The sequence below is a fragment of the Acinonyx jubatus genome, chromosome C1 (assembly GCF_027475565.1).
Source record: "Acinonyx jubatus isolate Ajub_Pintada_27869175 chromosome C1, VMU_Ajub_asm_v1.0, whole genome shotgun sequence".
NCBI classification, from domain to species: Eukaryota; Metazoa; Chordata; class Mammalia; order Carnivora; family Felidae; genus Acinonyx; species Acinonyx jubatus.
Window position 1 is genome coordinate 92289170 of NC_069381.1, and position 26171 is coordinate 92315340.

Sequence of the window (26171 nt, forward strand, 5' to 3'; positions counted from 1 at the left end):
AGCAGATTCTGAAGGATCCCATTGACCCACCCACATTTGGAAACAATACCTGTTACTACATAGTTAACTATTCAATATTCGGTCTTTAAAGTCTGATTATTATTTTATTTGGTGTTGAGTTTCAATGGCGTTTTCCTCCCTTGAGCCTATACTTTATGGGAAGCAGTAGATGGTAACAAAAAACAACTGATACGGTTTCTGTCTCATTAACCTTTGTTGGGTATTAACCTAGGGTTTAGAAAGCACACCCAGGTCCACTCAGCTGCCACTTTTTTGGAGCTGCTTGTAGCTCTTTTGCCATAAACTATTTGGCAAAGATTTTCATGTCTTTCACCCCTCAGTGGATATAGCCTTCCCATTCACTCAAGCAAATATGTGTAGAGGGTTTGAATTTCTAAGATGTAATTGGCTTTCAACTTCATTTAAGCTAAACTTACAAATTGAAGGAAGGAAGGAAGGATTGTTTTTATACGTCTCCAATCTTGTTTCTTCTTGGCAGGCTAAGAAATTATACAGATGGCATTTATTCAGTCTGTGTGGCCACCTTCCAAAATGTCAGAAACTCCATCTTCTACACCTGTCCAATGATCGATTGCTTGCTTTCACTGTTAACTTTTCTCTGATAGAAATTAATTTGAAGAATACACATTTGCCTATTTGTAAGCAGTTGGCAAATTTTCATCTTAAAGAACATCCCAGCATACCTTGCAGTGAGGTTTGCCAGTTTAACTTCTTGTGAGTTTTATTTAAAGTCAAGATAGGCTTTAGAGAGGACTGTGAATTAAGTCTAATGACTTTTTATGACAAACATGTAAGGTGAACAGTAGTAACCTGGTTCAGTCTTTCCCAGCACTTAAGAATTATTGATTTTTACACTCTGAACCAATACAAAGTGATTGCTAAGTGAAAAAAACAAGGTGCAGAATATTTTAGCAGTCTATTTTTTGAGTAAGAAAGACAGGGAAAATACAAGTATAAGTATATACTTGCTATTTTTTTTAACCTGTATTAATGAACATAAACCAGAAATTAATGAAAATGGTGAGGAGGGAGGAAGGTTGGGAAGATAGAAATGGCAGTGAGACTTCTCTGAATATACCTTTAAAACTTTTGAGACATGTGCCTTATGTGTCAAAAAATTAAAGAGAAAGGAAACCTTAAAATTACTTGTAAACAGAAACAAATGAATCTAGCTACATATCGAATTGATATTAACCACTCAGAAAACCATACTTCACCTATATATCCTTCGTGAGATATTTTCTAAGGACAAAAGGAACTTCAGTGAAATATTGACACTTCACTACGTAGAATATTGTTAGTAACATTAGTCTTGTAATTTTGAAATTGTTTTATTTGTATTCTAGAATAAAACAAGTAAGCGTATCATTGCTATTAGAGACCAGCATTGTCAACCTAAGACAGAGGGTGCCTGGGTGGCTCAGTAGGTTGAATGTCTGACTCTTGATTTTGGTTCAGGTTGTGATCTCCTGGTTCATGGGATCCCGCATCAGGCTCTGCACTGTCAGCACAGAGCCTGCCTGGGATTCTCTGTCTCTCTCCCTATCTGCTCCTTCCCTCTTTCTCTTACTAAATAAACTAAAAAAAAAAAAAACAATAAGAGAAAAGAAATACAAATAGGAAAATTAAAAGTTTTAAAAATGTTAAATTTGAAATGGAAATATCAATATAAACTCATGAGTAAACAAAAAGATTTATTTCTCTATCCCCTGCAAGAACTTAGGAGCACTGACACTTCTATTAACAATTAGCACATTTTATACTCAGATATTATTTCCTAAATACCATTCCCCACTGAAAGAAACCAGAGCTTGGAGAAATGGAGAAATCGTTGATTCCAGATCTGAAGCAGAGAAAGAACAAGGTGAGCCTGGTATATCTTCTTATACCAGAAAGGAAGGAAGCACTTAAACAGAAGAATCAGCTTGAAGGAGACTCCCACTGGCCCAGTTTGAGACAATTGGAGCATTCAGTGTACTCATTGTGTTATTGAGTGTAACAGATTGAATAAATAAAAATATGAAAGACAAGGAAAAAAAATGAAAGAGGGAGAAGAAAAGTTTCTCCTTACAAAAAGTAATGCCAGCTAATATATGTGATAAGAATGGTAAGGGAAAAAAACATGATTCTATAACATCCCCCCACCCCCACCACAATATAATTGGTTCAGGCAAGGATTATGAACAGATGGTAAAGTCACTAGGGAACAGGATATTCACAAGCTGACAGATATCACCCCACAATTTAACCGTTACTTGCAAAGGAGAAAATACACCTTTCAGAGACTGATGATCTCACTTTAACCCAGGGTTCAGTTTAGTGTCACTAATAATGGAATGACCTAACGTGATATGCTACCTAGTACAATGCAAAGTAAAGTATACAACATTATCTATGAAGTATTCTTGCCAAAATCTTAATCTCTTTCTAATCAAACCTCAAAGCTGAACTTCCAATTTATAGGAAAAAGTAATCTGAAAAGTGGGAGATTCCAAAAGGCAACTGGCCTGGACTTGTCCAGGAAACGTCAATATTGCAGGGGGGGAAAAGAAACACAGGAGAACTATTCCAGATAGATAACCAGGCACTGAAGGAACCTAACAACCAAATGCATTTCGTGAACCTTGGTTCTATCCTGGGTTGGAAGAATTGGGGAGGCATTTAGGTCTATTACTATGAAAGACACTCTTTTTTTAAAATTACTCAAGTATAATTAACACAGTGTTACATTAGTTTCAGATGTACAATATAGTGATTAAACAATTCTACACATTACTCAGTGCTCATCAAGATAAGTCTACTCTTAATCTCCTATATCTGCTTCACCCATCCCCCACCCACCTCCATTCTGGTAACCACTAGGTTTGTTCTCTGTCCTTAGGAGTCTGTTTTTTGTTTCTTTTTTCTCTTTGCTTGTTTTTTAAATTCCACATACAAGGATATCATATGGTATTTGTCTTTCTCTGATGGACTTACTTCACTTAGCATTATAGCCTTTGGTTGCTGCAAATGTCATTTCATTTTTTATGGCCATGTAATATTCCATTGTGCATATACTACATCTTTTTGAAAGAAATTCTTGAGATGATTAGAGGAGTTTGAATACAGACTGGATGATACAGGATTATTGTTAATATTCTTAAGTATGATATTGTGGTTCTGTAGGGGAATATCCTTAGAAAATTCATTCTGTAGAATTTATTGGTGAATTTTCATATTTGCAACCTTTTTTTTTTGGCAGGACCACTTGAAAGTGTGAATGTATACATGTGTATATATGCAGAGAAAGAAACCTAATGTGGGAAATAGATTCAGTGTAGATGGAGGGTATAAAGGTGTTCATTATACTACTCTTGTTAAGTTTTTGTATGTAGAAAATGATCATAATAAAGTTGGGAAAATGAAACAGTGGGGGTGCAGAGGGAGTTGGAAGGGAACTTTGGTGTATCACTAAAGTCATGGGTATGTTCCAGGAGCCTAGATTTCTTCAGTCACCTCTACATAAATAAATGGGGGACCTGGGTGGCTCAGTTAGTTGAGCATCCGACTTTGGTTCAGGTCATGAACTCATGGTTTGGGGATTCCAGCCCCAGGTTGGGCTTTGTGCTGACAGCATGAAATCTGCTTCAGATTCTCTGTCTCCCTCTCTCTCTCTCTGCCCGCCCTCTCCCCCTCCCCCCCACATGCACACTCTCTGTCTCAAAAATAAACACTGGTGCGCCTGGATGGCTCAGTCAGTTAAGTGTCCGACTTTGGCTCAGGTCATGATCTCACGGTCCATGGTTTCGAGCCCCGCATCAGGCCCTGTGCTGACAGCTCAGAGCCTTGAGCCTGCTTTGGATTCTGTGTCTGCCTATCTCTCAAAAATAAATATTAAAAATAAATATTTTAAAAATTAAAAATAAGCTAGAGTTGATGATAATTGAATGTTAAGAGAAAAAGAACAACAAGCATGTTTTCATAAACTATTTGTAGCAGATTGAGGATGAGGAAAGTATGGACAGGCCAGGCAGTTGGACGGGCAGATAGCTAAATAGGCATTGAAACATAGTCGGGATGTGTATGTAGTGTAAATTGCAGTTTTCAAAAGATTAGGAAGTCCTTCCCTGTCCTATTTGTTGCCACTTTTTAACCTCTTAATTTTACCTCTAGTTGGCAGGTGGAGGCCTAGATCACTTATTTTCATTAGAGCACCTCAGGAGATAATTAGCAAAGCCAGTGAGGTATGTTGTCTCATATGAAGGGTGGGAGGTGGGGTAGAGAGTAGCTGATAAGGATAAAACTGCTCTTTGCAGAGGTATTCAAACTTTATGTTCCTTCCTCACCAGCTAAGTGACTTGGCATTATGAACCCTGGTATTGCCTCACCCCTTCCTCCCACCAACATTGATGAAAGATGAACTTGATTCCCATTTTTGAAAGGAGTATTTCTTCTGGAATTGGATTCTAGCAGTGTGCGTGTGTGTGCGTGCATGCACACACTCACATTATATCCTGTTACCCTCCTGTTACCCAGAGAGGAGTGGAGTGGTGGAGGAAGATACGTGCTGTGATTAGTCAGCTTGCCATTCCCTCCCCCTCCAGAAGCTCAGGCCCCATCTGGGGAAACTGAGAACTTAAGAAACTTGAGACAGGGAAGGAGGACAGGGAGCAGCCAAAACCTGCTGAGTCTCAGAAGACTGGTTTCTGCGCTGGGGAATGGAAGTGACTGAAGGTGGCTGTGGATTTGACTCTGTGGCCTGAGATTGATTCCCTTGAGATAAATTGTTTTCTGGTGGTGTACCTGAGAGCAAAGTGTTGGGAAGAGGATACCCTTCTTCTTTGGGAAATTTCTTTTACCTAATTGGAGGTTTGAAAGATGTGCAGACTTCTGTAGTTCTTGTACTTAAAAGCTGGTGTTTATTGATAACTGTTTCTTTTGATTCATCTGAAATGGAATCAGACTGATCAGTGGTAAGTATCAAGGAGAAAAGTCTTGTACCTATTTAGTTTAGGCTGACAGCCATACCCTCTTCCTTTCCTCTGACTAAAGAGCAGATGAGGGTAGAATATGTAGGAGAAGGAATACATTAGCCAGAAGATGTGTGAAAGAGGGATTGGAAGAGATGTAGGAATCCAGGAAGGTGTCATAATACATTGCTTAGTAATTGACTTGTTAAAATTGCTAGCTTCATTAATAGTCATCTTTTTGCTCAGTTGCTAAGAAATATGCTGACCATAACTTCAAAACAGAAAAATCTGCACACACAACATGCTAGAAGAGACACTGGAACAGATTATATAAATTTGGGGATGTCTCAAAATCAGTAGTGTACCAGGAGGAAGGGTACTGACTGGCCCTTCTTCAGATATTCCTCAGCAGTTGAGACAGACTGATGCCTTTACTCACTTCTAAGCTATGCTTTCTTAATGATTTGTTTTCCTAATAATTGCTGTTTACCTTTGAGTCTAGTCCTTCACCCCTAGGAGGAAACCTTTCTGAGGAAATGACAAGCTGTTAGATAAGCATGTGAAATAATACGTTTAATAAGATGTCTAACCTCTGATTTTTGGAGGCCTAAGCTAAACAATATCCAGATAAGGCTGTTAAGACCACAATATCTAGTATCATTCTTAAGAAGCAGTAAAATTCTCTCACAGCCATTTGTGTTATTACCCTGTCGGTCAAAACACATCTACAGATTGTGCATATTTCATCTCATAGATCTTTCCTGAAATACCACTGGGTACTTAGTTGGTGCCTGCCAAATGTGTTGATTAAAAGGATATAATAATGATTATTCTCCTGATCACCATCCATTGGCCATAGTGTCATAGTGGAATTCCTGTGGCTCTTAATTCCCTGTGATTCAGGAGCTAGACAGCAAAATTGGGTTGGACCGGGGACAAAAGTGTGGCTAAGCTATTTGACACTTGAATAGATGGAAGAAATGTTTGTGGAAAGAAGCTTTTCAGCTTCGTATGGTAAGAAATATCAGTTGGGATAAATTGAGTAGTATACAACAATTTTTCTTCCTTGGAGGCTTATAACTTTTGGATTGCCTGTGATCCCTTTTTCTTGATAAATTACATACAGGAATTCTTTCAGCTCACTTTGTCACCATACTTAACCACTAGGTGGTGGATGTACCATATCCCAAATTGTTTCTTTGGTAGAGCTTCTCTTTATCATTTTTAGTGTCATGTTGAAGGGAGTCAGCCATTGTACCCACTGAGCCCTTTGAAAAGGTGCTCTGAAATAGCACACTAAATTGGCCTGATATTTAATTGAGTTTTTAAGGCACAGCAAGTAGACTTCTGTATTTGGATGTGCTATTTGGAGAATGGGTCAATCTGACCTTCTAATCTTTCTCAGATGTAATATTAGTTCAAGAATGAAATACTGGCATGCTTGTTGTGGGTAAGGCTGTTTACAGGGTGGTGAGCCTTCAAACACAAATAGTTCTTTAACGCAGGACTTTTTGATGATCAGATACTTTTTGGATTTCCAATTACTGTATCTCTTTTTCCCCCTCCCCTCTTTCCCGTTCTGCATCATATTTAGACCTAGCCTTCCTTATAGATACAGCTTTGAAGAAACACTGAAGTATACCAACTAAAAATTATGTTTGGAAGAAATCATGACAATAGGAAATAATGTAAACAGAACAATCCATCTTTGGATTTTGTTTTTACTTAAGTGATCGTATTGGGTGTAAATGCAGTGAATCCATCCCAATTAGGCTGTTACAGAGATCTGGTTTCATTAGAGGGAAAACTGTGATACCCAAAATTGCTTTTGACAGCAGTGTCTTTGTTTATAATGTGAAGGTGAGCGGCACTCCAGGAAGTACTTCGGAAGGAAGACGGGTACTAACTGTAAAGACATCCAGGGGGGCAAGCAGGCCTGGTGGGAACTGGCAGGGCAGATCTCTTTGCGCAGTTTGGTGGTGGGAGAGAAGACAGGTTATCACGCATCTTTGTAGAGCTGGACTACCTTATTTACAAGCAGTGAAAGTGTCAAAGAGTTGTGAGGCTAGACAGCCATCCATCCATGTCATGGCTTGAATTAACATGCTGCCCACTTCAAATAGGCACCATATTAATGATTTGAGAGATGGGGCACAGCACTGATTGGTAAGCTGCTTGCAACACAGTCTAATATTTTTAGATGGGAAAGATTTTGCTAAGCTTTAGGCTACTGACGAGCTTCATTAATACAAGGTGGGATTATGACTGTTAAGTCACTTCTTAGGTTGCTGAAGAAACACAGTTCTATCTTGCCACAGCCACCTCTCTATTTTTTTATTTAAGAAACTGCAAATGTTACTGCATTTCCCTCCTCCACCGCCAGGTAGGTGGTGTTTGGGAATATGCCCAGAGCCTTTTGAAAAAAGATGAACAGAGGAGGGAATCATAACAGCCAAGAGAGAAGACTAGCTTCCGACTAGACTGCCCATGCCAGGAACAAGAAGGCTGTTGGAGGAAGGGCTGCCTTTGGAGAGTGTTAAAAGCCATTGATGGTATCTTGACTCTATTTTTTCTGCCACCAAAAGAACTGCATATTGGGTTGAAAGTCATTACCTTGGTCTTGGATTAATCTCTTCAGTAAAACTAGCTTTGCTGACTGCAGAAGTCATGTGAACATGCAGTGGAAAATCCTGTCGAGAAGGGCAGATGCTGACCTGTGGCCACTTCAACGGAGTAGGTGGTTCCCCCCGCCCCTCCCGAAAGGAACTAGTGCTTTTGGCATTTAAGCTATAAAGTTTTAGCATCTAAACTGAAAAAGCTGCTTCAGATGTACAAAGATATTTGTTAGTCAAGTTCTAGTGCCATATATATGTTGTTTAGCCCGAGTCTCTTTTATTTACTTATTTATTTTGCTGTGTTGCACATTTAAGCCTGGTTCTTCTACTGCCAGCTGATGCTACCCTATCTCAAAGGTACATGTGACAGAGGAGAGGAATGTTTTGCAGCTGTAACAAATGGGGAGTTTACTATTCCTGGCTTCAAAGTGGCTATAACCATGTTGCTAGCATTATGGAGAGAAGATTTTAATCTGTAATAGCTTTTACATTTCCAAAGATATCTGCTAAAGACTTAGCTTAATGGATTCTCCATGGGAACCTTTCAGATTTAGTCAGGTTGTGAGGAGAGGAGAATCTTAATTCAGAGTCTCAAACCATTCTGTTTTTCAGGAGGCTGAAGTTTATTTCTTATATCTTGAAGGGTTTATCAGAGTTTAAATAAGAGTTCAGGAGGAAAGTTTAAGTCATTTAATGGAGGAAAAGGTTTTCATATACTTTAGAAACATCTGCTAATTTGACTATAAATAATATTAATTGTATTTGCTATTTATTAAAGCCAGTTTTCCAAATATCCTTCAGACAGTTACCTAGTTCTGGTGTATTTCATTTAAGGAAGTTTTGAATACAGAGTTTACCAAGTCATTTCTTTTCTCCTTCCTTTAAATTAGTCCTGATTAGTTGGATTTTACTATGGTGTGCATATATTTTTTAATTTGGCTTTCTTTAGTGTATTCCAGCATTTTACTGGACGTAGCAGGTTCTAAGGACACTATATTGGCTTTGTGAGGTACGGGTATGATTGGACTCCGACTTGGCACCCACCATCACCATTTCAAGGCATCCCCACAATTTTTCAAACAACAAGACCTCTACTAATTTCAGGATAAGAATGTGCTACAAGACTGTACTCTGGAAAATGAAAAAGAGCAGAAGCACTATGAAATGGTGCCTGTTTTTTGGTAGAGTCGAGAGGAAGAGTGAAGGGTTTGATGTGTCAAGGTTGTAAGAAGAAATAAAACTTTACGGATTGTGAGAAGAGGGACTTGTGAATTTTGGACAGATGGTACAAAAAGCTGGGTCTTGAGCTCTGCCCCCCTCCCCCCACAAAAGGTTCTGAAACAATTGGAAAGAGATAGTAATTGGCATTTGGAGAGGAGTCCGCAAGTAGCCTCTGCCTGCCCTCATTCTGGTGGGAGAGTTGCTGGCTTGGTAGGGGCCACGTGATCACCTGAGGTTTCAGGGAAGGAAATGTATGGCCTTAAAAAATGGAGCATTTCATAGCATCCTTGTTGTAAGTTTTCAAGTGTGTGTCTTCCTCCTACAGCAAATCCAGTTTGCCGATGACATGCAAGAGTTCACCAAGTTCCCCACCAAGACAGGCCGCCGGTCTTTGTCTCGCTCCATCTCCCAGTCCTCCACCGACAGCTACAGTTCAGGTAAGTGCGGGCTCTGAGTCCACTCCGATCTTTCTTCTCTGTTGCACGGTCTTAAGCTAGTTCTCTACCCCCTGCTCTTTACTTACCTAGAATCTGAAAGGACCTCATGTCAGGACTTCCCACCTTTGTGCTAAAAGCTGATAATTAGCAGTTGAGCACTGGAAATGTCCCCAGCCAGGCTTGTAGCTGGTGAGGCTTTTGTCATCTGGAGACTCTCTTCCCATGCGTGGCCGTGTCTGTGTGTGGTCTGTGGCCAGTGCCTGGTCGGTAGTACTGGGCCAGTTCCCATTCCCACGTTTATCTGCCCACGTACAAAGGGAGAAAATCAATTCTATTTTGGCTGACAGAACTGGCCTTGAAAAAGAGGTGTACTTTGGAAGTATAATTTCTAATTTGGTTGTATAAGATACACCCTGCCACCTGACTTTTTCTTTCTCGGCTCCAAGACTGCTTGAATTGTGACAATAAAAACTAGTATTTTGGCTCCTTTCATTCACTAGGTTACCCTTTATGTTGAAGTGTCCTCCCCTGTTAACCTTTCGAATAGGAAAGGTTCAAACTACTATAATGTGTCTCTAGTTCTGTTTCTTTCTAGTTCCCATAACCTATTTTAACCCTATGTGAGTAGCCTTTTTTTTTTTTAATTGTGCCCTTCTCAACTTTAGACGGGCTACTAGAAAGTTAATGTAGAAAAAGATATAGAATTTAGGATTTGAGTACTGGAAGATCCACAGGGACATCCAACCTAAGCCCACCTCATTTTTCAACTGAGGAAACATCGTCAAGAGGTTCAGAGGCTTGCCCAAGGTCATAGATTGCCGTTAGTGTCTACAAAGGGATTTGTACCAAAACCCATTTGTTGACTTTTGCCAGAATACTATTTGTATGGTATTATTATTTTTTTTAAGCTTATTTATTTATTTTGAGAGAGAGCATGTGAGCATGAGCAGGGGAAGGGCAGAGAGAAAGAGAAAGAGAGAGAGAATCCCAAGCAGGCTCCACTCTGTCAGCACTGAGCCTGATGTGGGGCTTGATCTCAGGAACTGTGAGAAGCTTGACCTGAGCTGAAATCAAGAGTCCAGTGCTCAACTGACTGAGCCCCCCAGGCACCCCTATGGTATCAACATTAAGGACTGGGCTCAAGGTAAAAGGAATGTGAAAAAACAAACAAATAAACACATTTTTAAAAACTTGTCCTTTTGTTCTGTGCCGCTGATAACCCAGTGTAAATAAGATAGGCAGATGAGAACAAAGGGTGGTACACAGGGTTAAGTACTGAAATAAATGAATATACAGAGTCGCTGTGGGCCTGTGTACAAGAAAAGGTTCCAAATATAATGGCTGTCATAAACAAAAGGTGTCTTGGAGTGACAGGTACAAACGACTGGGGGTCATAAACGGGCTGATCACAGCTAAGAAAGAATTAATTGTGAAAGGCTGAGTTAAAAGAGGAAGAAAGGAGTGAGTGAAGAAAGCTTTAACGAAGTCCTCAAAGATCTTGATGGCCATGTGTTAACAGGAACCTGTCAGGGCATTTTTAAAAATTTTGTGATACAGTTAAACTGCTCTAGTGGGACAGATACCTTTAGGAGTATTTGTGTTAGCAAGTAGTATGTAGGAGACAGTGAGAGACCTGACATACCGGCTGAGATCAAGATCAGGAAATACTCGATTCAGAGAAGAAAGAGGTGATTTAAGAGTCGGGGAGTGATTATTATATGCCTTCCTGCATATCTGTCTGAAAGGACATTTTTAGCCTTTATATGAAGCTGCTTTTTTAATGTTGAACATCTTGAGGGATCTTAGGGCTGACAGTAGAACCAGAGCTGCTCACCTTCTGAGTCCTTTCTTTCCTTCTCTGTATTCTTTGAGCACAACCTAGTATAAAATCCCTTGTAAGATTTTCTTGTCGCTGTCATCCGTATTAGTGGTTCTGTGAATGTGGTTTTCTGAACAGCACTGTCAGCAACAGCTGGGAACTTGTTAGAAATGCTAATTCTTGGGTCCTATCTGAGACCTACTGAATGGGAATTTCTGGCGGTGGGGCCTAGCCATTTGTATTTTGACCTTCCATGTAATTCTGATGAGTGCTTTAGATGCTTCAGTTTGAAAACCAGTGATCTACAGAAATTGCATTCCTTATATGCCCTAAGTTATTCTTCCATTTTTGCCATGTCTGATTCCAGTCCAGGTTGGGACCAGGTGCCCCTGTTATCTTGGGATTCACGAGGGCCAGTGCAGAATTGGGATCAGTAGCTTCTTGTTACAAGCAGTAATGGCACAGTATCATCAGGGTGGATAGAGGGGCCACAACACTGAAAGATCCCCAACAATCGCATTCCTCTGTTATTCTGGAGGAGTAGGGCTGAGGGTGACATAAAAGATGGCCGCAGTTAAGAGTTCACTTGACTTAAATGAGTCCTTTGGGGAGTGTGCTTTGTGGAGTTGGGGGCTATTGAGGTTCTCCTATCCTTGTTTCTTTCTCTTCTGGCTCCAGCTGCGTCCTACACAGATAGCTCTGATGATGAGGTTTCCCCCCGAGAGAAGCAGCAAACCAACTCCAAGGGCAGCAGCAATTTCTGTGTGAAGAACATCAAGCAGGCAGAATTTGGACGCCGGGAGATTGAGATTGCTGAGCAAGGTAAAGAAAGGGAGTGGTAGGGGACCAGAAGCAACCCAGTTGCTGGTCATCAGGATCCGTAGACAACTTCACACTTGAAAACTAACTTGAAAAATCCTCTGGGAACGTTCAGTGTTCCGTATTCTTGTACAAGCAGATCTCTCTGTTGGAGCCGGAGCCTCAGGGTTCTTGTTCTCCTTCCTGTTCTCAGCACATAGTAATTACACAGTGTAGTTTCTGTTTTCCTCCCCCATGACACCATATTCGGAGGTCTGCCTGTGGAGTCAGCAAGTCCCAGAACACTACACGGTGGTTAGTTCTGCGGGATCCTACCATAGCTGCCAATCTCAGAGACCCACATTTCCCAGAAGCGGCAAATGTGGGAGGGTTTTCAGCTAAGGATGTGGTCGCCTAGGGTCTCCTTCGGTCTCTGGTCCTGAGCACCCTCTGCTGGAGCTAGAGTAAAAGTGACTGACAGTTAAATTTGGTTTCCTCACCGACCCCATTCCTGGTACAGTCTTTTTACTCTTGTTGCTTTCCCACTATAGGCATGCTCTGTACTGGGAGGGGGTAGTACAGAAACCAGACAGACTGACAGAATGGGCTTCGGTAGCAGAGAGAAACAAGTGCTCGTCTGCTGAGGGTGAAGTCTTCCTTCCTGGTCTGATGATTATATATAGGAGCCCATTAGCCACTGCCGTAACCATTTCCCCCTCCTCCCAAATGAATGAGGAGACTCACCCTCCATTTGGATCAGATTTGAGAAGTTACTTCATTCTCCATTCAGCCCTCTGTACACAAGGCTGAAACAGTGAAAAAGAAATTCCAGGTGATTGGCTGGCAGCTCCCCACTGTTGTTCTGCTGTTGAAGCTGCCAATTCATCCAGGAAATATACTTAAGAGTTTTTCTACCTTATCTTGCGATATCTCAACAGATACAGACCAGCCCTAGATGTTGCTGGGGCAGGAACTGGTGATATTGCTGGTGCAGGCCTGGCTCAAATCCTCTGTTCTTTCACAGACATGTCTGCTCTGATTTCACTCAGGAAACGTGCTCAGGGGGAGAAGCCCTTGGCTGGTGCTAAAATAGTGGGCTGTACACACATCACAGCCCAGACAGCGGTGAGTTTGCTGGGAGAAAAAGGAGGGACTCGTGATGAGGAGAAAAAAACAAACTCTTTTTACTTGCTTTTCCTTCCCTATCTATCCAGTCTCCAAATGCAAATGACCATCAGGTGGGGCCTCCTGTTACCCAATAATGGGGTTTCCTTCTTTGTATACATACGTATAATCATAACCTGACTTCGGGAGATCTAGAGTTGCAAAAACATGATTGTTAGGAAAATGTAATGACTTTTAGGAGCACATCTTTTGGGTGAAGTTAGATGCCAGTGTGCTGCCTCGCTGGATTATACCTTCTGTAATGTCACCTTCTGTAATGTCACAGTGCGGCTAGGTTGCTGCAGAGTTGCCCGTACTGTTCCCACACATGCCACTCCTATCTGGCCCTCCTCTTTCTCACCCTTTCTTGCTCCCTATCTGCATAGGTGTTGATTGAGACACTCTGTGCCCTGGGGGCCCAGTGCCGCTGGTCTGCTTGCAACATCTACTCCACTCAGAATGAAGTGGCCGCAGCACTGGCTGAGGCTGGTAAGTTCGGCTTTTTCACCACCTTTGCCTCAAAATAATTATCTAAATGTAGTATTTATGTATTAAAATAGTCCTTACAGTATCATGTATGTCCAGGGGCTGTAAAATTTGGAGGGTATTAAGAATATCAACAGGAAGAAAATGGGTAATAAAATGAAGGTCCATATCCGTGATGAAATATCATATGGTCATTAAGAATGACCAACCCTTGAAAAGAATCTTAATTACATGGGGAAATGCTTAATTGTAATGTTAAGTGAACAAAGAAGAGTATTCAACTGTGTGAGGTATACAAGTTCAGCTGGTCTTTTTTCACCAAAGGCTCATCACTTTTGAGAGAACACAAGTTAAGGAGTGCCTTCTGTATTAGTAGTTCATTGAATAATTGTCGACTGCTTGTAAGTTCACTTAAGCATAAAACAATTTTTATTGTTAAAATGTTCAGAAGAAAACCACCATGAAAGTTTTTTTTTTTTAAATGTTTATTTATTTTTGAGAGAGGGAAGGGCAGAGCATGAGTGGGAAGGGGCAGAGAGAGGGAGACACAGAATGCAAAGCAGGCTCCAGGATCTGAGCTGTCAGCACAGGGCCCGATGTGGAACTCGAAGCCACAAACTATGAGATCATGACCTGAGCCGAAGTTGGAGGCTTAACCAACTGAGCCACCCAGGCGTTCCAGAACCATGAAGTTTCTTGAAGGACCTCCCGTCTCCTTGAGATCCTCAGCAATTTTATAATAGTTCTGTTTTTCTTGTTTACCTTTTTCTGGTGTTTATTGCAGAAAATTTAGAGGCGTTTCCAAAATAATAATAATAATAATCCTAGTACACAGGGATATTTGACACATTTTTTCCCTTTTTTCAGTTCACTTTTTACAGAGATAAATAAATCTCTGTACGTATACAATTTTATAACCTAAAATACAACATTTTCAGAAGTAGTTTTCCATGTCACTGAAAACTTGATAGCATCATTTGTAATAATCATATGGCCACGTGGTTTTACTTCACTATCAATACTCATGTTAAACATTTAGGTTGTTTTAAGATATTTGCTAATATGAATAATGTTCCAGTGAACAACTTTATTTTAATTCCCACTTCATTTTATCTCCTTAGGACAGAGTTCCAAGTGTGAAATTGGCCAAAGAGAATAACATTTTAAGGTTCTAAAATATTTTTAAAACAAAAATCTCTTAAATTCATTACCGATTCCTCAACTAAAGGTGCTCTTTTGACTTTTTGCCCCTTCGAAGTTGTTTCCTTTCCAACATAGGTTCTGTAGCCTTTTTCTCTTCACGTGGATCTCAGAAAGTGGTGTTGGTATAGGGAACTCCCGGAAGGAGGAGTCAGCTGATTTGTTCCCATCCCTACAGGAGTTGCAGTGTTTGCTTGGAAGGGCGAGTCGGAAGATGACTTCTGGTGGTGTATTGACCGCTGTGTGAACATGGATGGTTGGCAAGCTAACATGGTAATGATACATATTCATCCTACACTTTGACCACAGATTTCTTTCCTTTTTTCCCTCAAAGCATGGTTCCCTAAATATATTTTGGATGTTTGTTCTTCATGCACTTACTTTGTTGCTTGATAACCTATTCAGAATGGGTCGGAGTACTGAATGGAAAGGTGGGGGAAGGGTAAGACTAAAGTGAACACGTGTGGCTCAAACACAGCAGAAAGAAATAGAAAGAAGTAATGCGGTACCTCTTTGGAATAGGATTCTGGTTTCTTTCCTTCCTGCCCCAGCTCTCCTTTTGCATTCCAAGGAGTTATATATTTCAAGACTCTAGACTAAAAACGAGTCTATGATTAGCCTAATACTCTTCCCTCTAGCCAAGAACAAACTTAGGAATCCTTTTAACCATTTACACCGACAAATTTGACTGTGTTTCCACTGTCTAAACCTGCTCTAAGGAGCTCTGAGGAGTGCTCTTCCAAAACATACAGGGCTCTCTTACTAGTACAGAAAGTGGGTTCAAAGTTCCCCCCAGCTCTAGCAGCCTGAATGCCCATAGAAGTCTTCTGGCTGTTCTATAGATCCTGGATGATGGGGGAGACTTAACCCACTGGGTTTATAAGAAGTATCCAAACGTGTTTAAGAAGATCCGAGGCATTGTGGAAGAGAGCGTGACTGGTGTTCACAGGTAACAGATTCTGGAGTAGCTGCCCCTTGTGTTCTTGCCTCAGCAAATTCTTCTGGTCTCTGTCAGGCTTTAGGGCTGTGTTTCAGACTTGTAACTAAATTGGGAGTATCTTCATTAGATAAAACTTCTGAGTTTTTCCTTTTGAAGAATCCAGGAGGCCCTAAGAGGAAGTTATCTCAGGTTCTCGTTCACACATTTTTCTTTCCCACTTAACCCACTGTGAGTCTCAGCCAACGCTGGGAGGTGTAGGGAGTGAATATATCTGGAAAAACTGTATTCAATATTGTATTATAATTTTATATTTGAAATATAAAAAAAAATCCTATTGTAAAAGTATACATTATACACACTACAAAAAGCAAAACTGGGCAAAATATTCTTGGCTTGTCGGAAAATCTAAAAGATCTCTATCTAAAAGAGTGTTTCTCAGTTGGGAGCACATCGCACATGCTCACACACGCACACGGAGGGAACCAAAGCAGAGTCATTGATAATCTTTGTTTATCAGGGGTGGGCATGTTTTTTTATATATATTGAGAAAATGCTGGTCTAAGGAAATACATCCCCTTTTATGGAAGAGAAGTAAATTTCTTCAATGGAAAGGGGTTTTTTTCCCTTCCAAAAAAAGGGGGGGGGAGGGCTAAGGGGGAGAGAAAATGAAAAGAAGTGTGAGGAGGGAGGACAAGGAAATGATCTTGGTTACTAATGTCCTTGGGGAGGGCAGCATGAAGCTTGAAGAGAATTAGGCAGATTTTGCTGCATATTGTTTTATCAGCTAACTTTGTTTTTGTTTGTTTTTGTGGCTTCTTCTCCCTTTAGGCTATATCAGCTCTCCAAAGCTGGGAAGCTCTGTGTTCCGGCCATGAATGTCAATGATTCTGTTACCAAACAGAAGTTTGATAACTTGTACTGCTGCCGAGAGTCCATTTTGGATGGGTGAGTTGAAATGTAGAGATACTCAGACTTACAGGGGACAGATCTGGGTTGGGTTGCAGTGTTAATCTGATACCACTCCAGTCTTGTCCCGTGGTCTTCCTTTGGCTTTAAAGGTTTGTCAGAGGGGTCCATTTCATACCGAGCCCAGGCAGCTTCCAGCCAGAGTTCTTTTAATTGTGTGCAGAGGGACTGTGTTTGGGCTAATAATGTTTAAGTTGAGCCCTTGTCTGTTTTCCACAGCCTGAAGAGGACCACAGATGTGATGTTTGGTGGGAAACAAGTGGTGGTGTGTGGCTATGGTGAGGTAAATAGCTGGGCCTCAGTGTGTCTTTTCGTAGACTTACCAGAAATGTTGAGTGCAGGAGATTTGTGCTGTCAGGATGGTCACTGCTGTGAGGTTAAAACATGCTTTTAGATAACGTATCTCAAAATAATAGCAAAAGTGTTTTATTCAGACTTAGGAATAGAGATGCACAAAATGAATCGAATCTTCAGATCTCACCGCGTTGTCTTGTAGAATGGAATGTGGACATCACCCGCCCCCTCCCCCCCATAACAGTTACTTTTTATGAGACTTAATTCGAGTGAATATGTAGCATTTTAGCCACACAAGTGCCCTGGTATTGGAGTGAAGGGTGGGACCCAAAGTGATACATAGTTGATTATCTGTAAACTAGAAAAGGTGAAGGAGATTTTGTTGTCATCTGTGACCCACGGAAGTTCCCCGAGCTGCTGGGCTTTCCTTGAGTTAGATGCATCTTAGATGAGAGTTAATCAAGTTTTTCTGGACTAAGATAGGAGAGGTTACAGTTACTCTTCCTTGGTCTTGTTTTCCTAATGGTAACACCTATTTGATCTCCTGATTTCTTTTACCATCCCAAGCCCCAGCCCTTGCTATGAAATGTGAGTGTCCGCTAAATCACCTCTCTGACTAAGGGTCACAGCATAATCTGGATCTGTTTCTGCTCTGCTTGGATTGGAGCATCCCCGCAAGGGCTCACTAGATGGTGATTTCAGGGAGGTTCATCCCCATCTCCCGAAGAGCCTACCTGCCCCAGTACCCATGCCGTGATGGACCTGTCACCCCGACTTCTTTCTTACGTGCTGCAGGTGGGAAAGGGCTGCTGTGCTGCTCTCAAGGCCCTTGGAGCGATTGTCTACATCACAGAAATTGACCCCATCTGTGCTCTGCAGGCCTGGTAAGAACAGAGTGGTGATACGATTAGATTGACCCCAGTACTTCGTGCTTCTGAGAGTTCATGATGGATCGTATTAACCATTCCTTGCAGAAATCTCTCAGAGGAAGAGAAGGCTAGGATGGCTCTGTTCCCTCCATTGTAATCCCAGGGCACTCCGGGAGCTTCTTGGCATTTTCCCTTCCTGAATGGAGTCTTGGGGAGTCTGAAGAGGCCAGTCTGTAGTTTAGCACAGCTTGTCACTTATCATCCCTGTGAGGTAGCCCTGGACCTGACTTTGCAAGGGAATTTAGCAGTCTCATTTTGTGACCAGCTTCTGTCCCACTGCTTCCTTGCTTTGCTCATAATGTTCCTTCCTTTTCTTCCAGCATGGATGGGTTCAGGGTTGTAAAGCTAAATGAAGTCATCCGGCAAGTTGATGTCGTAATAACTTGCACGGGTAAGTGTCCGTGCTCCGAGGTGCGTGGAGGAGTGGTAACTCTGAGGCCAGATCGTGAAAATGGTCTGACCGTCACATAAAGTAGGGGAGGCCTGTGCTCGGAGTAGAAGTCTCAGAACTAGCATAAGCGATCAGAACCTCAGTGTTTTCCAGAACAAAGAGACTTTTTCCCTGATGGCTTTTTATACAGTTGAATCTTAAAACCAAATCAGTGAGCCTGAAGAGCAGTTATGCAGCATACACTTTTCTCACAGAGTATACATGCCCTTTCATGCAGCGAAACTCCTCTTTCCCATTTTCTACTGAAAGCCGGTTGGTACCTTTGTTGCTCAACATCTCCTTCAGCCGCTCTCCCTTTATTTTTAGGAAATAAGAATGTAGTGACACGGGAGCACTTGGACCGCATGAAAAACAGTTGTATCGTGTGCAATATGGGCCACTCCAACACGGAAATTGATGTGGTATGGTTTCTCTCATTCATTGACCGCAAAGCCTTTTTCCCCTTCCTTCCATTAGAGCCACAGTCAACTGTGCTGTCTTCCTTTCAGACCAGCCTCCGCACTCCAGAGCTGACATGGGAGCGAGTGCGTTCTCAGGTGGACCATGTCATTTGGCCAGATGGCAAACGCGTCGTCCTCCTGGCAGAGGTACGCACTCGGAAGGGCTTTGGCAGTGCGGCACAGGCACCGTAGTTAGATCTGCAGCAGGAGGAGGGGCAGGGAGGAAATGTTATGCCATGTTTCCCTGAACTCTGTCGTTGGATACAGATCTCCTTCGTACATTTTCTGGTCCCTAACATAGAACCACTCAAAAAAACACCTACCTTTTCCCAAGTAACATACTCTTTCCTGACCACAGCTCATTCTTCATTTGTCTTACTCCGATGGACTTAAGAAAATAAGATAAAATCTCGAGTCCTGATCTGGAACTGTAATGCTTTCTCTACCATCTGAGTTGCATTTGGTTAACTTGGATGACCCTGGAATCTGAAACCCGAAGGGGAGCAAAACTCATCCCAGGGCTCTCTTACCTTTCCAGGGTCGTCTGCTCAATTTGAGCTGCTCCACAGTTCCCACCTTTGTTCTGTCCATCACAGCTACAACACAGGTATGTGACTAAATGCCTGCTTCTCCTGCCCTGGGATTAGTGGGACGGGGCCTCGGGCATAGTTCCGATGAGAGTGTGCCCTGCTATGTTCTTTTCAACACGTTTCAGGTCGTGGGTGGGCAAGACAGGCTTTCTCGAGTGTAGAAGAGAGTCTTCAGTCAGGGAGACTTGGAGTTTGTGTCCCTTTAAGTTGGCTGTATTAGCTGAGAATGTAGTGTTCTGGCTTAGTTGTATTTAGTCTGTTCTTTTATTAGGAACTAAACAAAAACAGCAAATCCTTTTACGATGTGTGGTGGTGGTTATTACAGGCCAAGTCCTGGGTGCTGTCACTATGATACATCACTGTAGTACTTACCCAAGACCCTGTTACATCTAGTTTTGTTTTTGTGTCCCTGTCTAAGAAGTGTTTCTGTGTTTTTTCACCCTCTTCTCTCAACCTAGGCTTTGGCACTGATAGAACTCTATAATGCACCTGAGGGACGATACAAACAAGACGTATACCTGCTTCCTAAGAAGATGGGTGAGTGAGAAACAGTAGGAACCTGTACCGATCTTCAGACTCTTGAATGGTTTGGTGAAATGATTATCATGAAAAGTATTAGATTTAGAGTCAGAGTTGTAATCCCCATCTTAACTTCTCATGGTTTCTGGACCTCGGGACAAGTTCTAATCGCTACGGGCCTCAGTTTCTTCATCAATAAAGTGAGAGTAATACATACAGTGCAGAATTGTAGTAAGAATTACAACTAACGAGCCTAAGTGTTTAGCATGGTGGTTTAGGGTAGATGCTCTTAGTCTGAGTAGCCTTATGAAGTTCAGTAAAATTCCTACCACTAGTGACTTCAGCCTGGGACCAAGATGAGAGAAACAGAAAGAAATTTAGGTTTTATTGTCCATCCTCTGTGTAAATAATGCAACCTCTGAGATTCTAGGGGACAGCTGTGTTGCGTTCATATGGAAAACATGTCCTCTCTGATTCTTTCCCTTCTTGAATAGTGATGCCCACCTCCCATCTATAATTGATCAGCCCCTGTCCCCTTGATTAAAGCTGAAAGACCTCTCGCTTTCATCTCCTCCAACAGATTGAGTTTTTTTCTTTATTTCATATTCATAAAAGCCCAGGAAGTTTATCCAGGGAAGAGTAATAAATTTGCACCAGCTGCCTTAGAAATCCATGATCCTAAAATTCAAGGCCCTTATGGATGTTATTCTAAATAAATCTTAATGACACAAAGGTCTTTTGAGCTACCGGTGTCTACTTTGTTCTGTAGTTTGAGTGTAATTCAGTTAAAGAAGTTGTTGCAGGAAGATGAGAGTGATACATAGCATGTTGGCCACTGGGGTAAAGCCAGAAGCTTTGCCAGAGAAGGATGCAGAGGTACAAGCCCACCCCATTTTGTTACCCTGGCAAATGCCTTTCTGAACACACTCTGGATGTGCAGGGGGGAGTACCCTGCCAAAAAAGGCAACTTTGGGGGCTCTTTAAGCAAATATTTTGAGTTGTAGATGCTTGCAGTTATTCCATTCCTTGTCCTCTTTCTCAAAAGCTTCAGATGAAAATAGGGGGAGGTTATGTTCTGAGAGGCAGGTTGAAATGGGGTCTGCTCTCCCATCACTGTGTTCTTCCTAGATGAGTATGTTGCCAGCTTGCACCTGCCATCATTTGATGCCCACCTGACAGAGCTGACAGATGACCAAGCAAAATATCTGGGACTCAACAAAAATGGGCCATTCAAACCCAATTATTACAGGTAACTTGGGAAAAACAAGTGAAAAGCTCTTTTACGCAGTATTAAACCAAGCAGGTTAGCTGGCTTTCTTAAATAAAGTGTTGTGCCTGATTTTGAAGAGTATAAGAACTCTGCTCCAACCTAACAAGATAGGCAGAGAAATTGTGTTATCTAGTGGTAGATATAAGGAGTAAGGGTTTTCTAGAGTTGGGAAGCTTGGGCCTCACTCCCTGACAGTCTGATACATTTGGTCTGGCTTGGGGCCCAGACTTATTTGATAAAAACTCCCCAGATTAATCTAATATACAGTCGGGGTTGAAAAACACTGGCTTATGTTTTCAGGGAGCAGGAAATGAAACCAGAGGTGGCACTATCATAAGCCCTGTGGAAGCACAGGGAAGAATGATCCCTGGAAAACGGCTTTAGGGATCCCAGCTGGGGCTGGGGAAGGACCCTGGGGAGTGTCCCCTGTTTCAGATTTTTCTCTTGGATCTCTCAATGTGGAAGACACAAGTGCTAACCAAACAATCTCTGTATTTACAGATACTAATGGACCATATTCCCAAGGACCAGTCCACATGAACCACACAACTCTAAAAGAAATATTTTTTAAGATAACTTTTATTTTCTTCTTATTCATTTCCTGTTGATTTTTTTTTTCTATAATTTCATTTTTGTTTTTTCATCTCATTATCCAAGTTCTGCAGACCACACAGGAACTTGCTTCATGGCTCGTTAGATGAAACTGAGGTTCAAGGTTCCTCACCCTAGTCACTAAAGAAGGATTTTACTCTCCCAGCCCAGAAAGGTGATTCTTCCTTTCCCATTTCTGGGGACTTTAGTCTTAATTGGGTACCTTATTAACAGGAAATGCTAAGGTACCTTCCATGTTGAACAATCTGCAATGTCTAAATTGCCTTAAAAGAGCCCATTTCTTAGCTGCTGAAATCAGTGCTCTTTCACTTCTTCAGAGGAGCAGGGATGGTACCCACCAGCCAGGTAGGTTAGATGCAGGTGGCGCATGTTCATTTCCCCAGATGTTCCAAGCCCTGTTTCCTGTGTGAAGGTGGTGTGTCTGGTTCAGAGATGTGTATTGTTAAGATCCATTTGGTCCACTTGGATTTAGTACAGCCCTTCCTCCACTCCCACCAGACCTTCTCATTTTTCAGGTTTTTAACCAGACTGCACTCTATTCAGTTGAATTTTGTCCCTTAGCATTGATTTCTGTTGTACAAAAAAAAAAAAAAAAAAAAAAAAAAATGTTTAGTGTTAACACTGAGGAACTGCTTGGGTGATTAGTTGTTACCAGTTTCTCTTTTGAACCTTTGAGCTGAGAGTACACGGTTGAGTCTAGAGAAGTGCTGATCTCAAACTCTTGATAAGTCCCTCTGTTTCTAAGCCCATAGTTTATAGCATCAATGAACTGGGGCCATAACGGCAAATTCTATCAGCTCTGCCCCATACAGCTTGTGCTGATGGCAAATTTCTTGAGCCATTACTCAGTCTAAAACACTGAGCTCTATCTTTAGGATTTATCCTTTAAGAGCAAATTTCTGGTCAGCTGTGCTTTTGCAACCTAAAATATTTAAAGGGAGGTAGATGTGGATGGGAGGAAGAAGGATAAATTGGGCCAGGGTGAGGGAAATATAGTTCCGTATAACTGGTCCGGGACTTTAGGCCCCATGTATAATGTTAGCTTCACGGAAGTGGTACCACTTTTAATTGACACATTTCACAAAGAGTTTTTGAACCAAGATCTTAAAGGGCAGTTTGTGCACAGAGAAGGTAATCCGTGCGTCCTGGCCCATACTTGGAAAGAATCCCTAGAGAGGCCCTCAAAGATTAGAGAGGTGTGTTCCCATGCCATGCACCCTGCTTACCAGCATTTCTGCATGGTCCAATGAGCTTTATGCTCATGAGCTTTAAGTATATAATTATCCAGGATTCCAAATCCTCAACTTGTTCTAGCTGGTGATCCTTCAAAGTTGGGTCAGGCATTAGTGCTAGGTACTAGAAATGTTCATTTCTCTGTTGCCATTGATCAGAGAGACAGACATTAAAAAACAGTAACATACGAAAGGAAAGCTTTCACTCTGCAGCCTTCTAGCAGAGTCTTGCCAAAACATTTTTCCTTTTCCTCTCCTAGTTCTCCCCCACCCAGCCCCTTCCCACTCCTTTTCTGTGTGACCATGCTTTCTTTTCTGTAGATGCTAATGGTTCAAGCCCTTTTTCCCCAGGGCATTGAACCAGCCAATCAGAACACCCCATCCTTTAGGGGAGGTAACCTGGCCAACAGTGGTATCCATCGCATCAGCTCTGCTAGAGGGAAGGGGCCCAGGTCCCGCAGCCTCTGGCCTGCCCCCTGCTCCCCATCTATTTCTGTGTCCATAGGAATAATAGGTAAGGGTTCCATCTCTGTCAAGCCATGTAACAAAGGACACTGTGGGAAAATGTCTGGCATCAGAGGGAGCGTGTGGAGAGCAACTTGGGAGGAACAAGTTTATTTTGTATTGAATGATTTTTAATGAATGCAATATTAATCCTTGCAGATGAGCAATAATCATTAAAGTCAATTAAAATGATAAGACCTTATTGGAATTCTGTGTCATTCTTGACTGAACAACAGAATGTCATTAGAATTTGTTTTTGAGGGTGGGATGAGTCATGGGCCAGTCAGCAGTCTCTGATAGAGATTTGCTGAGGACCTAATATGGAGAGGAGCAGGCTTGGGTGCAGAGTTCAGTAATATCTCCATATATATATGTGTATAGAGAGAGAGAGATGAGAGAGAGGGAGAGAAAAATCTCATTCAGGCTCCGCCCTCAACATGGAGGCTGGCGCAGGGCTCAATCCCGCAACCCCAGAATCACAACCTGAGCCAAAGTCAGGAGCTCAACCGACTGAGCCACCCAGACGCCCCTGTAGTGATATCTTAAGTTTTGTTTGCCTGCTCTGTGCCAAAGCACTTTCATTGTAAACTCCATCAAGAAGCAAATTTGTGGGGCACCTGACTGACTCAGTCAGTGGAGTGTGCAACTCTTGATCTCAGGGTTGTGAGTTTGAGCCCCACACTGGGTGTAGAGATTACTTAAAAATAAAATCTTTAAAAAGTTAAAAAAAAAAAAAAAAGACATCTGCTTACACTTCAGGGTTCCTCATTTGTGCAGTTCCCCTTTAAGACCCTGTACCTTTTTTTTTTCCTTAAAGTCTCTAAAGTTAGGAAAGCTTCAGCCCCTCCCACACCTGTAGCCATCTCTAGACTTATCTCTGTGGCTTCTGATGTGACTATGTATTAATATCTTTCAAAAGTAATACCTTTTCTAGGGTGCCTGGGTGGCTCACTCAGTTAAACGTCAGACTTCAGCTCAGGTCATGATCTCACAGTTTGTGAGTTCCAAGTCCCAAGTCGGGCTCTGTGCTGACAGCTCAGAGCCTGGAGCCTGCTTTGGATTCTGTGTTTCCCTCCCTCTCTCTCTCTGCCCCTCCCCTGCTTGTGTTCTGTCTCTCAAAAATAAACGTTAAAACAATTTTTTGAAAAAAAAAATAATACCGGGGTGCCTGGGTGTCTCACTCAGTTAAGCGTCAGACTTCAGCTCAGGTCATGATCTCACAGTTCGTGGGTTCGAGCCCCGCATTGGGCTCCGTGCTGGCAGCTCAGAAGCTGAAGCCTGCTCTGGATTCTGTGTCTCCCACTCTCTCTGCCCCTCCCCCGCTCATGCTCTGTCTCTCAAAAATAAATAAACATTAAAAAAAATTAAAAAAACACAAAACCTTTTATGTTTTGTTAAATTGGCCCCAAACAATGTTGATGATTTCTATGCAGACTAGAAAAACGATGTGTTTTTAATTCTGGAAGCTTTATCCATACACATAAATCCGAATTTAAGATAAACTTCATATTGCCTAATTAGTGATTTAAACTTTTAACCGTCTTGTGAATCTATTTGATAATTCTTGAGATTATAAAAAGTCATCTGTTATGGTGGGAAAATATCTTAAATATTTGAATATAAGGAATTTAAATGAACTGTTGACCTTATAGTTTCATAAAACTGATTCTTCAAAGTTTTCTTATCGCCTACTATGTGCCAAAAGTCTGTTTTAGATACTTGAGATACATCAGTGAGAATCAGATTTCTTCTTTTGTGGAGTTTACATAAAATTCCAATAAGTCTCAGATTCCTCTTTCCTTTTTCCTTTACCCACAATTCTGCCATTCGGTAGGGCAGAGCAAGCTAGGCACCTACATGGATTTGTAGCCAGGTATGTGGATGTGGGAGCTGGGGTGAGGCCCAGTGCAAGGAGTTATCCTAAGTGGGATGAGGGGGACGTTGACACAGGGGAGGGATGACAGTGGCAGGTAGGATAGGAACATGGGGCAGTAGCAGGTAGGATAGGAACATGGGACTTGATCAAATAAGCAAACACAATAAGAATAATAGAAGCCAATTTTTCTCATTTTTGGAGAAGGTGTTACCAATCGGAAAGAGAGAAGACTAGGGTGAACTCTAGTGTGTTTGAATAGGAGGTATTGCTGTGAATTCATGAATTCCAAAATAAATATAGGTGTGTGTGTGTACAAACATTCCCTAGCTCTGTCTAATACGTGAACCTGGCAGCTGTCTCCTTCCCCCATTGTGGTGCACACATCTAGCATCCAGATTCAGGTACTACATTTTCCACTTAAAGGAGCCAGGACTGACGAGAAAGGGCTAATTTCATGGCTGGGCAGGAAAAGTGCAAGGTGAGCCAGAGAGAAAGGAAGTTTTCAAAAAAATGATGGGAGCATGTCAAAAAGGCACAGAGGCCAGCTTTAAGGGATTCACACTGGGCAAATCTGAGACAATCTGACACCAAAATAATGGCTTATAAACCATTGAATAAATAGGAAACTATGAGTCTATATACTGATATGAATGAATGGCTTAATAAGAAATGAGAGGGGCACCTGGGTGACTCAGTTGGTTAAGCGTCCAACTCTTGGTTTCAGCTCAAGTCATGATCCCATGGTTTGAGTTCAAGCCCCATGTAGGGCTCTGTGCTGACACCTCAGAGCCTGGAGCCTGCTTTAGATTCTATTCCTCCCTCTCTCTGCCCCTCCCCT

At 41.8% G+C, this 26171-nt stretch overlaps 1 protein-coding gene across 3 annotated transcripts in view; it reads left to right on the forward strand.

The window, feature by feature from the left end:
• The window catches only part of AHCYL1 (adenosylhomocysteinase like 1), a 38145-nt gene extending 14486 nt beyond the window's left edge, over positions 1–23659 (forward strand). Inside the window, exons 1-17 of one of the 3 annotated variants that reach the window (XM_053214584.1) lie at positions 3917–4973; positions 9132–9243; positions 11741–11884; positions 12885–12985; positions 13411–13513; positions 14889–14983; positions 15553–15659; positions 16479–16595; positions 16836–16899; positions 17706–17794; positions 18160–18230; positions 18597–18691; positions 18779–18877; positions 19269–19337; positions 19779–19857; positions 20968–21088; positions 21611–23659. In XM_053214584.1, the coding sequence (XP_053070559.1) occupies positions 9153–9243; positions 11741–11884; positions 12885–12985; positions 13411–13513; positions 14889–14983; positions 15553–15659; positions 16479–16595; positions 16836–16899; positions 17706–17794; positions 18160–18230; positions 18597–18691; positions 18779–18877; positions 19269–19337; positions 19779–19857; positions 20968–21088; positions 21611–21617 (1452 nt within the window). In that variant the 5' untranslated portion in view covers positions 3917–4973; positions 9132–9152 and the 3' untranslated portion in view covers positions 21618–23659. Of the gene's footprint in view, positions 1–3916; positions 4974–9131; positions 9244–11740; positions 11885–12884; positions 12986–13410; positions 13514–14888; positions 14984–15552; positions 15660–16478; positions 16596–16835; positions 16900–17705; positions 17795–18159; positions 18231–18596; positions 18692–18778; positions 18878–19268; positions 19338–19778; positions 19858–20967; positions 21093–21610 lie in introns of those variants that run through there. The other 2 variants (XM_027058390.2, XM_027058391.2) reach the window with 2 other exon arrangements.
• The last annotated feature ends 2512 nt before the right edge of the window (positions 23660–26171 follow it).